This window comes from Callorhinchus milii, unplaced genomic scaffold (genome assembly GCF_018977255.1).
Source record: "Callorhinchus milii isolate IMCB2004 unplaced genomic scaffold, IMCB_Cmil_1.0 Scaffold2, whole genome shotgun sequence".
In the NCBI taxonomy this organism is placed as follows: Eukaryota; Metazoa; Chordata; class Chondrichthyes; order Chimaeriformes; family Callorhinchidae; genus Callorhinchus; species Callorhinchus milii.
Genome location: NW_024704743.1, coordinates 17548023 through 17562665, shown reverse-complemented (window position 1 = coordinate 17562665; position 14643 = coordinate 17548023). Strand labels below are relative to the sequence as shown.

The 14643-nt window shown below is 45.8% G+C and overlaps 1 protein-coding gene across 2 annotated transcripts in view; it reads left to right on the top strand.

The window, feature by feature from the left end:
- The first annotated feature begins 1013 nt into the window (after positions 1–1013).
- Positions 1014–14643, top strand: part of slc25a40 (solute carrier family 25 member 40) — a 31410-nt gene continuing 17780 nt past the window's right edge. Inside the window, exons 1-5 of one of the 2 annotated variants that reach the window (XM_042332033.1) lie at positions 1014–1227; positions 7154–7225; positions 7754–7861; positions 11449–11508; positions 11997–12103. In XM_042332033.1, coding sequence (XP_042187967.1) covers positions 7765–7861; positions 11449–11508; positions 11997–12103 — 264 coding nt within the window. In that variant the 5' untranslated portion in view covers positions 1014–1227; positions 7154–7225; positions 7754–7764. Of the gene's footprint in view, positions 1228–7153; positions 7226–7750; positions 7862–11448; positions 11509–11996; positions 12104–14643 lie in introns of both variants that reach the window. The other variant, XM_042332032.1, reaches the window with a different exon arrangement.

Below are 14643 nucleotides of genomic sequence, written 5' to 3'. Positions count from 1 at the left end.
CCCCTCACCCCCTGCCCTCCCTCCCTCACCCCCTGCCCTGCCTCCTCCCTCACCCCTGCCCTGCCCTCCCTCACCCCCTGCCCTGCCTCCCTCACCCCCTGCCTGCTCTCCCTCACTCCCTGCCCCTCCCTCCCTCACCCCCTGCCCTGTCTCTCCTTCCCTCACCCCCTGCCCTGCCTCCCTCACCCCCTGCCCTGCCTTAATCCCTCACTCCCTGCCCTACCTCTCCCTCACCCCCTGCCCTGCCTCTCCCTCCCTCACCCCCTGCCCCTCCCTCCCTCACCCCCTGCCCTGCCTCAATCCCTCACCCCCTGCCCTGCCTCTTCCTCCCTCACCCCCTGCCCTGCCTCTTCCTCCCTCACCCCCTGCCCTGCCTCTCCCTCTCCCCCTGCCCTCCCTCCCTCAGCCTCTCTCCCCCTCCCTGCCCTCCCTCCCTCTCCCCCTGCCCTCCCTCCCCTCACTCCCTGCCCTCCCCCTCACTCCCTGCCCTCCCTCCCCCTCACTCCCTGCCCTCCCTCCCTGCCTCCCCCTCAGCCTCTCTCCCTCCCTCACCCCTCGGCCCTCTGGTCTCGAGAGCCTCTTCTGTTTTTTTTCCGTTGGTTCCTTTTTCCCGCCGCTCGCGATGCGCGCTACGGGGGGGGGGGGGGGGGAGCGAGTAAACCAACCGCCGGTTCCCAGCGCCGCACTTTCCGCACGGCGCGCGCGCGCCGCTGGATTGCTTCAACGGTATATTTTTGTCCCCCCCCCCCCCCACAAAAAAAAAACACAGACACACACTTACACTTCAAGTCGAGGATTCCCCTTCGAATCAGCCGCGGAGGGTCCCCATCCAACACGGAATTTTAATAAGGGTTTGGAAGGAACGGGGTCCAGTCGCGAATGTGCGGAGCCGAGTGTGAGAGTGACAGAGTGACAGAGAGAGAGAGAGAGAGAGCAGCGGCGGCGGTGTGAAGCAGTGCGGAGCGCTTACACGGGGGCGGGACCGGACGAAGCGGGTTCGGGGGGCGGCAACGTCTCGTCTCTCCTCGGGGCGGGGAGGGGGGGGGGGGTCAATGTCACCGCTCGGCTCGGCGTGGCTCAGAGGGCGACCATGTGCGAGGGGACGGGGAAGGCAGCGGCCTTGAAGAGCGCAGACACGGGCCGCAGCGAGGACACCGGACGGGGCTGGGGTTGGGGGAGCGAGAGGACGTTGTCCCGGAGCCTCCGGCCGCTGTGACCGACTCTCCGGTGGGTGAGGGGCGCGTGGCCTTGTGCGCTCTGACTGACTGACTGACTCGGACTCGGGACTGCACCGCTCCGGCCCCGCGGCCCCGCGCTTCACTTCACGCTGCACAGAGGTCACTCGGCAGTAGGAGAGAAAGCAACGGCTCTCTTTTTCCCCCCCAAAAAAACAACGTGTATTTGCGTGGGAGGGGGTGTGGGGGGGTGGGGAGAGGAATTCATTTCGCTGTTTTAGTCAATGAGCGCTGCCCTGTGTGAGGAGTGTTATATATATATATATATATGCAAGTTGTTGCATGAGGTTGCGACCTTTGCTATTGATTCTGTCTTCCAGTCGTGTTTTTTTTGTTTGCTTTGCCTCCTGCCTGCCTGCCTGCCTGCCTGCCTGCCTGCCTGCCTGCCTGCCTGCTCCTGCCTGCCTGCCTGCCTGCCTGCCTGCCTGCCTGCCTGCCTCCTGCCTGCCTGCCTGCCTGCCTGCCTACCTACCTGCCTGCCTGCCTGCCTGCCTGCCTGCTACCTGCCTGCCTGCCTGCCTGCCTGCCTGCCTGCCTACCTACCTGCCTGCCTACCTACCTGCCTACCTACCTACCTACCTGCCTGCCTACCTGCCTACCTGCCTACCTACCTGCCTACCTACCTGCCTACCTGCCTACCTGCCTGCCTACCTGCCTGCTACCCTACCTACCTCCTACCCTCCTACCTACCTCCCCCCTACCTACCTCCTCCCTACCTCCTCCTCCTCCTCCCTCCCTCCTCCCCCTCCTCCTCCCTACCCTACCTCCTCCCCTCCTACCTCCTCCTCCCCTACTCTACCTACCTACCTACCTCCTACCTACCTCCTCCCCTGCCTCCTACCTACCTACCTACCTACCCTCCTCCTACTCCTACCTACCTCCTACCTACCTACCTTGCCTACCTACCTCCTGCCTGCCCTCCCTGCCTCCGCTGCCTACCTGCCGCCTACCTACCTCCTGCCTGCCTACCTCCTACCCTGCCTGCCTGCCTTGCCTGTCTGCTGCCTTACTGCTCCTGCCTGCCTCCTGCCTGCCTCTCCTGCCTCCTCCACCCCGCCTCCTGCCTCCTCCCTCCTGCCTGACCTCCTGTCCTTGCTCGAAGCACTAAATATGCAGTCAATTAACTTTACAGTCTGTTCTGCGAAGCGCCTTGAGACGTCGAGAAGACGTGAAAAGCGCTATATCGAATGCAAGGGTTATTATTGTTGTATTATGCTTTTGCCAAACATTAACTTCACCGCTGTTTGTAGGACGTTGTGTTTAAATCAGTGGTACTGTTTGCCCACCTACACAGTAACTACACTTTACAGTAACAGCTGTCAAGCACGGAGATGTTCCCCCGATCTGAAAAGTGCGGAAATAAGTTAAACAGAGTTACCCTTCTTGAGACACATTAACTTCACCGCTGTTTGTGAGACATTATGTCCAAATTAATGGCTGCCCTGTATACAGTAACTACACTTCGCAGTACAACCTGTCAAGCACTTTCAGATGATCTTTTGTGGAGCCGTGTAGAGTATTGCTCAGAGCACTCGCCTCACAAGCGAGAGGACCTGGGTTGGATTCCTTAGGTAAACTTCCTTACTTTACATGCCTCAGTTTTCCAAGGAGTAAGTAGGAACCTGGTTGCGAGTCAATTGGTGGGATTCTTTTCAGGGGTAATAATCCCTTCAAAATAAATAAATAATAATTTGGTCTTGACCAGGGCCACTAGCAAATTGCAGAAATATTTGCCAAAAATTGCAGGGAAATTTGACAACTGTTGCAGGGAATTGCGGGCGGTTCATTGGTGCTATTGAGGCATATATTTTACTGCCAACCCACATTTTTTTCACTTTATTGATACAGACTAAACATGAAGAAATAACACACAATCGTTGCAAAAAATATTATTAATACTTTCTTTAACAAACGCTGGTTGGCTCATTTGGGAGGAAGAAACACTAGTGCAGGCCCAAAGGGCTGAATGATCCGTTTCCACCCCACACTACATTTGAAGACCAGTGTCCTGACTGCGGGGCTCCAGGAGGTCACCACCTCCTCTCGGGGTCTGCCACCAGACTCAGACACAGAGAGACACAAAGACACACACATACACTCACAGACAGAGAGACACACACTCAGAGAGAGAGAGAGAGAGTCACAGACACACACTCACAGACACCCTCACAGAGTGACACACGGACCCTCACAGACGCACCCTCATAGACCGAGAGGCACACTCACAGACAGAGGAGGTAGACACTCACAAACACATACAGAGGAGAGAGAAACAAACAGACAATCACAACAGCAGGATCTCGGAGTGAGCGAAGTCCATTTCCCACTTGTGTCGCACCACACATGCGTGTCTGGAGCCCCTCCAGCCACAATAGCGGGTGGTCTCGAGCAAACAGCCAGCAACAGCGCGAGTGGCCCAGGGTTGAGCACAACTGCATTTTTGACAGGTTTGTAGAGGAAGGTGTTTTTAGCGGAAGGGATGTCCTCCTGACGTGAAAGTTGTTATACAACAAAATATACAGTCAATTCACTTTACAATATATTCTGTGAAGCGCTTTGAGACGTCTAGAAGACGTGAAAAGCGCTATGTCAAATGCAAGGATTATTATTATTAATTTTGTTGTTTGTAGCGGAGGTAGATGTTTGTAGTGGATTCCACGGAAAAATTGTGGCTGTCCTTTTCTATTGCCCCAGGTTATGACTGTTTGTGAGATACTGCTGTGCGCAGTTAGCTGTCGAGTTTTGGCCACAAAATATACAGTCCATTCACTTTACAATATGTTCTATGACATGCTTTGAGACATATCAACAACGTGATAACAACTATATCTAATGACTATATCAAATGCAAGGATTATTGTATTATTCTCCCGATCTGAAAAGTTCTACACTAAATACAGCAATAAAAATTAGGAGTATTATGATAAGGTTCTGTATTAGATGCAGGATTATTCATATTAATAAAACAAAAGCATGTCTGACTATGTGTTTCAGATGGACCCAGAACATTTTAATTTCAAAGAGCCAATATTCTTCCCTTCTTCAAATTCAACTCTATAATGTGTTTCAATTTCATCCACCTGTTGCTGACAGAGAGTAGCTGTCTCTTATGCTTAAATAAGCTTATATAACAGTCACAATATTGCAAAGTAACTCCATTTGGAGTGCTTTCAGAAGTTTTGAGCTGCTAGATAAAAACAGAATATCATGTATTATCAATCCTTGCATTTGATATAGAACTTTATTATGTCATCAAAATGTCGCAAAGTGCTTCACAGGATTTCAGTGTCAAATGTGGCAGCCAATTTGCATACAGCAATGTTCCTCAAACAGCCATGAAAAGAATTCCATAGGCTTTGCAGCATGGAAATAGGCTATTTTTCCCAACTACCCTGTGCTGGTGTTTATACCCCCCATGAGCTCTCAACTCTACTATCTCTCTCTTTTCCCCCCCTCCCCCCGACACCCTCCTTTTTCGCTCATTTTCTTCCTATTCCTCTTTTTCCTCCCACCCTCCTAATCCTTTCCCCACCCATCTTTTCCCCTTTCCTCCACCCTTCCTTGGATTCCCCCCTCCCCCCGATTCTTTTTTTAATCCGAGGATTGTTGGCCGACAAACACTAGATTGTTGTTTTTTAATGTCTCCTTCAAAGGATGGCACCTCTAACAATATAACGGCCCTAGACTATGTAACAACCCAGACTATGAGCTCAAAGTCCCGACTTGGGGGTTTGAACCACAATCTTTTGACGTAGTGGCGCGAATGCTACCAACTAGGCTGACGCCAATCAACAGGGACAATTAATTTATGGTAATTTTTATATAGCCTTTGATTCTGTATTCTCTCAATTATTTTGAATAAAGAGAGTCGTAAGTGTCTGTTTATCTTAAGCAATTTTTTTTGTTTTAAAAAAAGCCAGTGAATAAGTTCAATGTTTCTATATCTAAAAGTAAATACTTGAGTTCCCTTGAGTAATTCTGTCAGATAGCATAGCCTTTCTTACAGGATAAAAAGTATTGAAGTTGCTTTGTCATGCTCTGCTAATCTTATGTTCTGTTAATCATTTACACATTTGGCTTACCGTGGTTTAGATATGTAAAATTCTGTAGGATAGCTGTTACATGTGTGCTTTAGATAATGCTGTGGAGTCCTGTAGCTCAGTGGTTAGAGCACTCGCTTTGCAAGCGAGACACCTGGGTTCAATTCCAGGCAGGGCGAAACTCTGGGCAAGTTTCCTTACTCCACACTAATAATAATCCCTCCAAAACAAAAAAAATAAATTGGTCATTTTCAATCCACAACTGTTTGTGGGACACTACTGTGCGCAATTGGCTGCTGCGTTTCGTCCACAAATATACGGTCAATTCACTTTACAGCATATTCTGTGAAACGCTTTGAGACGTCTAGAAGATGGGAAAAGCGCTATATCAAATGCAAGCATTATTATTATAATGCTGGATGATCTAATCTGGAAATCTACACAATTATTTTGGGTTAGCTGAGTGTCTGACATATGCTGAAACCCATCACCATGCTTAAGAGCATCCAATTCAACCAGACTAAGAGCTCCACACATGCTTTCTATACATGAACATTTCCATGTGTCTGGAATGTAAAGCACACTCTCATGCTGCTTACCCAATTCTGAAGGATATTAGGCTTGGAGACACCAGAGTTGGGATACTACTGGAGTTTCACCAGCTAAAACCACATAACTTGCCATTGAGAGCACCGTCTTCCTGCACCATGTCCATGTAGGACCACCCTACCTGTTAGGGTTTGGCTTAAAACAAAGGTTAACATGAACCAAGTGGAAAGAATCCCCATTTCCAGTGACTGGTCTGCCCCTCTAAATCGTGCATCCAGATGAACCAAGCTGGTGGCTTGCCATACTACAGGTCTGCCTGACGCAGGAACAGAACTACTGAGACCGTGTCTGTTGACTGAATTCTGGCATTTGTTTGCCAAGCATGCCACATTGGAGGCAGCAGAGTTTCAAGAAAATCCAGATTACCTCTTTCCTTTCCCCTCCCCTGACTCGGAGGATAATCACTAGTTCGCCAGTTGACATCTGACAAGTGCAGGTTTGAGCTCTTGCTAGGTGACGAGCAGGTGCCAGAAATTCACCAGAAGCTTCCTGGTGAGCAGCACAGTTGAGCATGGAATGATGAGAGCTTGATACCATCCCGATAACATATCTCAACCCATTGAGCAATGGATCTACAGTTTGGAATTTGAAAAGAAATGACTTGCCTCTCTGAGTACTAATCAAGGTGGATATCAAACTCTGGATGTATGAGAGCGAGTTCACAGTCCCAGACTCCAGGTAATCTTTTCCAGCCGCTGTGATCCAAAGCCTCAGTTTCCTCATCAGCTATTTGATGGACATCTGCCTTCGGTGAGGTGGAAGGACCTATACAGGAGAATTTGTGATGTGTCAGCCACTTTTATCTTCAAATTCAGTGCTTCATACTTGTATTACTCAACACCAACTGCTTGTAAATTTGCATTTTTGGTAAAAATTCATTTCAGAAATCTTAAACGTATCTACTTTTGTGTCACATCCAAACAGTTTACTAAAGAACTGTGCTTTGTTTAAAGCCAGAAGTGTCCTTTCTGTTAAGATATCTCCTTCATCTCTAGCTCTCCCAAAGGTGTGAAGAATCTATTGATAAATTCTTTATATAGTGAGGCATATTTTTTTCTCCCAATTACACCATGTGGCAATGATAATGATTTCCATCCCTGATGTGTAGCTGCAACTTTTTTAATAGTATGGTGGTAAACTGAGTAATACATTTAGTAATATGATAGAATAATAGACAACGTGTGTCTGTGAATTGTCTCGTGGATTGATTGATGGATTTTGATTTTGTCTGTAGGTGCTCACCATCCATTTGTTTTGCTTCCATTACAGAACCATCGTGTATGGAAATACAGTACTTTCAAATCTGCCTTCAACACATCCGTGTGCACACTGGTTTGTAAGGTAAAGTGAATAGTTTGAGATTTCATTATGTTGTTGAACCAATGTTTATTTCCTATGCTTATCATTTTTGACTTGAGACTAGCTACCGATACTGCTATCAAATTATTCTTCAGCATACCTATTGAGTCTCTCAACATCACTGAAGTATGCAGGATGTGTGCTGTGCACTGAGGTGTCATGGGATCTTTAATGTCCATCTGAACAAGCAGATGGGACCTTGATTTAACATCTCATCTGAAGGACAGAACCTCCAACAATGCATCATACCCCGAGCAACCCACTGGGGTGTCACTCTGTTCAAGTCATGACATGGAGCATGAACCCATAGCCTTCTAACTTGGAGGCAGGAGTGCTACCAACTGAGCCAGGCTGATGCATCTAGAACGAGTTAATTAAAAAGCACATTTGGGATAAACCAATGGGATGGGTTCACTTTCCATTTGCACAGTGTGCAGTTGACACTGAAATGCATTAGTTATTAGAGATCTAGTTCATTGCCGTTTGTCCCTTTTTTTCTCTATGTAGCAGAACAAGCCAAAATGCCTCAGAATTCAGGAATGAATAATTTAAATGGAATCAAACCTTTACAACAAATGATAGCTTCATGTTCTGGTGCCGTGATAACTTCACTGCTTGGTAAGGAAATGTTTTTTCTTTTTTTGTTTGTTTGTGAAAGTTTTTTTTAAAAAATAATTGTTTGTGTACTTGGGTGATTAATTATCTTGAAGTAAACTAGACAGATATGGGAGGACATTTTTAAAACTATAGATATCCATGTAACTACTGCATGTCCAGACTCAACATGAGTAACTAGGGGCAGCAATGTAAATGCTTAGAACATATCACTACGTTTGACCAGATTTTTTTTTGTATCCTTTAGTATTCAAGATATGTACTCTGTTTTAACCTACCTTTTCAATCCCATCTATGGTCACCTCTCCTTTTTTTCCATGCTCATCATCTAACTCCACTGTATAGAACTCAGAGATGTTATCCTACGTGAAGGGTGCTATATAAATGGAAATTGTTGTAGCAGTGATGTAAATTGATATACAGTAAAACTCACATAAATCTTAAGTTTATAAATCGTATAATCACCTCAATTGTACATTCACCGAGTCCCATTCAGTTTCGTATCAAAACCACTTGGATTTCTTTCCACTACTCATATTAATCACCTCCTAACTCCGTTCCCTTTCCCTCCATTAGTTTTACACGGAAATGATGACCTTACCCATTGACACATGCATTGAATTGTAGGAAACGTAGTCTTGATCCGTCGACGCACATGCAGAAGAACTTCAATTCCTGCAATTCAATGCGTTTCCAATGTTTGCTGGTAAGTGCGCATGCGGCAACGGTTCAAGACTCATTGAATCACATGAAATGTAGTCTTGACCCATCACCGGATGCGCACTTACTGGCTGCATTGTAATTACACATGCACAGTGTAAATTATTGATTCAATCATTTTGTTTATAATACAATTTATACAGTTTGCCTGTAATTCAGACTTTGAGTAAGTCATAAGAACTTAAGAAATGCTAGAAGAAAAAAAGACCAAAGTCCATTTAATTCGCCTTTCACCTTCCTGTGGCATGTATATATAATAATAATAATAATCCTTGCATTTGATATAGCGCTTTTCACGTCGGGAGGACGTCCCAAAGCGCTTCACAGAACACACTGTAAAGTGAATTGACTGTATATTTGTGGGCGAACGCGGCAGCCAATTGCGCGCAGCAATGTCCCACAAACAGTCGTAGATTGAAAATGACCAATTTTATTATTGGTTTTGGAGGGATTATTATTAGGCTCTGTGTGGAGTAAGGAAACTTGCCCAAGGTTTCGCCCTCTGCCTGGAATTGAACTCAGGTCTCTCACTTGCAAAGCGAGTGCTCTAACCACTGAGCCACAGGACTCCAAACTACCTATGTACTATATCCCATAATGTTATTTCCTAAAAGAAAACTATCTAATTTGTGTTTGAAAGAATCAACACTTCCTGCTTCAGCCATCTCTCTGGGGACCCTGTTCCACAGGTTCTTTATTCGCTCACTGAAATGCTGTTTGCATAGATTCGTTCTGAATTTTCCCCTCTAAGTTGAAAGAGTCTGTCATAATCAATATTGTCTTGCCTCTTTAGAATTCCATGTCGCCTCTCAATCTTCTCTTTTCCAGTGTGAACATGCCCAATTTACTGCTCATAGTCCAGTCCTTCCATTCCCTCAATCATTTTGGTTGCCCTCCTCCATATCTTCTCGATGTCACCAATATCCGTTTTGTACTGTGGATTTTTTGCCCCATGTGAAGTACTTTAGATTTCTCCACATTGAATTTCATTTGCCACCGATCTGCCCAATTCCCAAGTATGTTCAACTCCTCCTGTTTGTTCATATTGTTCAGCAATCTATTACCTTCATTAGCTTTGTGTCATTTGCAAACTTAACCAATGTGCTTGTGACTCCTAGTTCCTGATCATTTATAAAAATATTAAACAAAAGAGGTCCCAAAGCAGACCTTTTTGGAATTTCACTGATAACATTTTCTCAGTCTGATGACATTCCCTGTACCACCACCCACTGGGTTCTTCAAGTCAACCAATTGCGTATCCATTGTAATATACCTACACTGATTCCCGCTTTCAGTTAAGTCATATTAAATGTTATGACCTTAACTGATACGAGTTTTACTATACTTGATGATAATGACTAAAGAAATACATTTACAATGTGGGACCCAAATTTAACTTCTGCTTCCTTCTTTGACATCAGCAAGGCAAATATCTATATTTTCCGATTAAGCTTCAGTTTCTGCTCTTTAGGCCTTGTATAGCATGAACTCGAAGAGTGGAAAAGAAAATCTCATCCTACTGTGTTTATTTCTTATTTATTATTAATAGGAGATCAAGAACATGGGAATAGAGTAAGCCATTCAACTCACTGATTCCTGTTCTATCATTTTATTAGCTCATGACAGATCTTTTAATTCCATTCCCCACCCTTTCTCCACATCTAATTTTAAATTGGCTGTCTTGACTTTGGTGATGCTCTTTATACTGCACCTTTGGTGGTGAATCCGGCCTGCTCCACGTTCCCGACCCACCCGCTCCACCGTTGGCAGGAGAGCCTTTAGCCTCTGCCCCGAACCTCTGGAAACATCCCCCAATCACTCCGCCTCGCCCCCTCCTTAGCTTCTTTTAAGTTCCGCCTCAAAACCCTCCATGCCATCGGCCACCCCCCTTCCTCTCCCCTCCCTTCTCCCGCCCTGACCCCAGCTCGGGTCTGAAATGCTGTACACTGTCCAGCACCTTGGGGCGTCCTCCCAACGTGAAAGGCTCTATACAATTGTAATATTATTGTTGTTGAATCAACACACAAACTTGGTGTCATAAGTGATGTAATTTGCACCTGCTAAGTAATGTGTTCCCATGTCATTTATTGATTTAACTACCATGGGTTTCTACTCAATGTATAAGATTGTGGAAAGTTTAATTTATTAAAATAATATTCTATGTAATACTATGCAAAGTGCTAAAAATGAAATAGCTGTTTTACACATTCATGAATCTTAAGAAATTTACAGCACAGAAGGAGGCCATTTTGGCCCATCAATGTACACTGGCTCTCAGAGCAAGCTGCACTTTTAATTTCACTGCCCTGCCCAACCCTCATTTGCCTTCAGGCCTCTATCCTTCATATACCTGTCTACTTCCCCCTTAAAATCTTAAAATCTATAAACCCTAACCCTCTGCTACCTTACTTGCTTGCTTGCTTGCTTACTTACTTAGGGCATTCCACATTCCAACAGCTCTGAGTGAAAAAAAAATCCTAAGCTTTCCTTTTGCTTTTCTTGTGGCTGTCTTAAAACTATGTCACTTAGTCACTGACTCCCTTATCAATAGAAATGGTTTCTTCCTATTCATCCTGTCAAAACCCTTCATAATTTCATACACCTCCATCAGCTCCACTCTCAACCTCCTCAGCTCTTATGAAAACAGACCAACATCTCCAATCTTTCCTCATAACTAAAGGCCCTCATACCTGGCATCATTCTTGTAAACCTCCTCTACACTCCTTCCAAAGTTTTAATGTCCTAAACTGAAATGCCCAAAACTGAACGCACTATTCCAGTTGCAGGCTAACCAATTGAGTCAGTTAATAAAGTGACTACTATAAACTATTTTTATGAAAACGATATGCAGTAATGTGTCTTTCTTTCAGTTACGCCTTTGGATGTTATAAAGATAAGGCTGCAGGCCCAGAAAACTCCATTCTATAAAGGTAGTTGCAAAGAACTTCAAAATATCTTACAAAATCTTCAAAACAAAGTAAATATTTGCATTTTTAAAACAAATATTAAAGTAATATGCTTGTGTGCAGATTTTGTGCTGCCCTGTACCTTTGCTAATACTTAATCTGGGGGACTTTCAAGTATTATCACAATCCTACTGCTACTGTACTAAGGCAATTTATAGCGATGAGGATATACCAAGTAATAATGAAGAACTGCTATACAGTTTAGTGCAATAATTTCAGATGTGTTATTGAGATTGTAATATAGAAATGATTGGATCCATTTTTTTCTTTTATTACGATTTGAGCAATCTGTTGCAAATTTGATTTTCACATTACAATTACTTAGTGCAAGTGCTTTTCATTCCTGTATTTTATATTACCTAATATTTGTGCATGACAGTAATCTGCTACTGCAATTTGGAAAATTGCTTAGTTGGGTCGGAAAATAAAATCTTATTTGTATTAATTCACAGGAAAATGTTTTTTGTACTGCAATGGCCTAATGGATCATCTATGTATTTGTGAGAATGGAAATACCCTTGCTTGGTATAAAACACCCAGGCATTTCAATGGGTCACTGGTAAGTCTTGGATGCTGCATGAAACAAAAATACCTGCTATTGTAACAAACTTCATTTTTATAGCAAAATGACTCTTCAAGTGCTTCACAGTTAATTATGGTTATTGTATCCACCTGAACAAATAAACTTAACCTTGCTTTCTAACATATCTGCCATATCAAGCACTCTGGGACGTTACTGTGGTGAAGGGTGCTGTATAAATGCAGGTTGATGTTCAACATTTCCAAACTAATCAGAACTCTCCCTCTGTTGCACTGGAATGTTAACCGAAATTGTAAACTCAAAAATTTGGATATTTAGCCTGAATATACCATCCTTTGAGCTAAGATGAAACCTTGATAGCTAACTGTGCATCTGCGATTGAAATGGTATCATTTGGCATTTGTGTCAGTAATTAGAGGAAGTACTCTGCATTGCGTGAACAATTTATATTACTACTGTCATGGGCTAAAATGTAAAACTGGACTATGGATAACTAGCATTCAACTCTATCCAAATGACTTAAAAAGGTTTGAAACCATGGAACGTTATACAAAACAGTTAGAGTCGCATTGAGGTTGCCCACAGAAGAAGAATATCCATAAAAATGATTGCTTATTAAAGTGTGAGGTGAATAGACATTTCATGAATAAACAACAAAATTACATTTATAGAGCGCCTTTCACGTCAGGTGGACGTCCCAAGGCGCTGGACAGGCAGCGGTCAGGGCCAGAGCATGGGGTGAGGGAAGGCTGAGAGGTGGGAGGGCGACCGAAGGCACGATCGAAGAGGAGGGCCTTAAGACCAGTCTTGAAGGAGGCAAGAGAGGAAGTGAGGCAAAGGGACTGTAGGATGGAGTTCCAGAGTGTGGGGGCAGAGAGGCTGAAAGCTTGGCCACCAATGGACGGCCGACATGGAGCTGGCCTGAGCCTGCTAAATGGAGGGAGCAGGCAGGTTGGTAGGGAGTCAGCAGGTGAGAGAGGTAGGAGGGGGCAAGGCCATGGATGGCCTTGAAAGTGAGGATGAGGAATCTTGAATTCAATCCTCTGAGTGATGGGGAGCCAGTGGGGCACGGGTGGGAGTGATGGGTCACGGAGTCTGGTGTGTGAGAGTACACGAGCTGCAGAGTTTTGGATGATCTGCAGCCTGCAAAGGGAAGAGTTGGGAAGGCCGATGAGGAGGGAATTTCCATAATCGAGCCTTGATGTGAAGAATGCTTCGGTAAAGGTTTCGTCAGCCTGAGGGGTGAGGCAATGGCGGAGTCTGGCAATGTTGCGGAGGTGGTGGTAGGCAGTGTCGGTCATGGTGCGGATGTGAGGGGAAGAAAGGACAGTTCAGGGTCAAGCAAGACACCCAGGTTCCTGACTGGCTTAGTGAGGTTGAGTGTGCAGCCGTGGATTCTGATGCTGCCAGCGCCCGAGGTGCGGAGACACTGGCGCGAGCCAATCAGGAGGGCCTCGGTCTTGGTGACATTCAGCTGGAGAAAGTTGTCCCTGGTTCAGGACTTGATGTCGAACAGGCAGTCGGTCAGGATGCCAGTAGTCCTGGAGTTGAGGGTGGAGGCAGAGAGATAGAGTTGGGTGTTATTCGCATACATGTGGAAATTTACCCCATGTCTGCAGATGATGTCATCATGGGTGAGCATGTAGAGGGTGAAGAGGAGGGCACCGAGGACAGCCCTGAGGAACGCTGCATGAGGGGCTGGAGGAGAAGCCGTTTGTTGAGACAAAGTGAAAGCGGTGTGAGAGGTAGGACCTGAACCAGTCAAGGACAGAACCTTGAAAATTGAGGTAGGATGAGAGGCAGTGGAGGAGAATTGAATGTTCCACAGTGTCAAAAGCAGAGGAGAGGATGAGGAGGCAGAGGGAGCCCTGATCACACATGGTCAGGATATCATTTGTGACCTTGACCAGAGGGAAACCCGATTGGAGGGGCTCATGGAGGGAATAGGAGGAGAGGAAAGAGCAAACCTGGGAGGCAATAGCTCTCCAGGACCTTGGACAGAAAAAGGTTGGAGATGGGCCGGTAGCTGGATAGCTGTGATGGGTCATGGGAAGGTTTCTTCAAGGTGGGGGTGATAGTGGCTTTTTTGAGGGGGGAAGGAACAGTACCAGATGACAGAGAGAGGTTGATGATATCGGTGAGTAGTGGGGCAAGGAGGTGGGATTTAAGGATGGGGATGGGGTCCAGGGAACAGGTGGTGGGCTTCATGGAGGATATGGTGGTGATGATAGTGGAGGGGTGACAGGTTCAAAGGTGTGGAAGGAGGGATGGGTAGTGGGGTGGGAGGGTGTAGGTGGAAGTTGGGAGGGCAGTGGCAACTGAGCGGATTCCCTCGATTTTGGACTCAAGGAAGTACAGCATTTCCTCGCAGTGGGAGTCGGAGGAAGGAATCTGCAAGGCATGGCGGGGAGGGCGGAGAAGCCTGTTGGTGGTAGAGAACAGGAGCCTCGGGTTGCCCTTGCACCTCCAGGATTAACCTGGAGGAGACGAATGATTTCCCCGAATGATTTCCCCGAGACGAATGATTTCTCCTCCTCTTCCCCCTCCTCGCTCCCTCC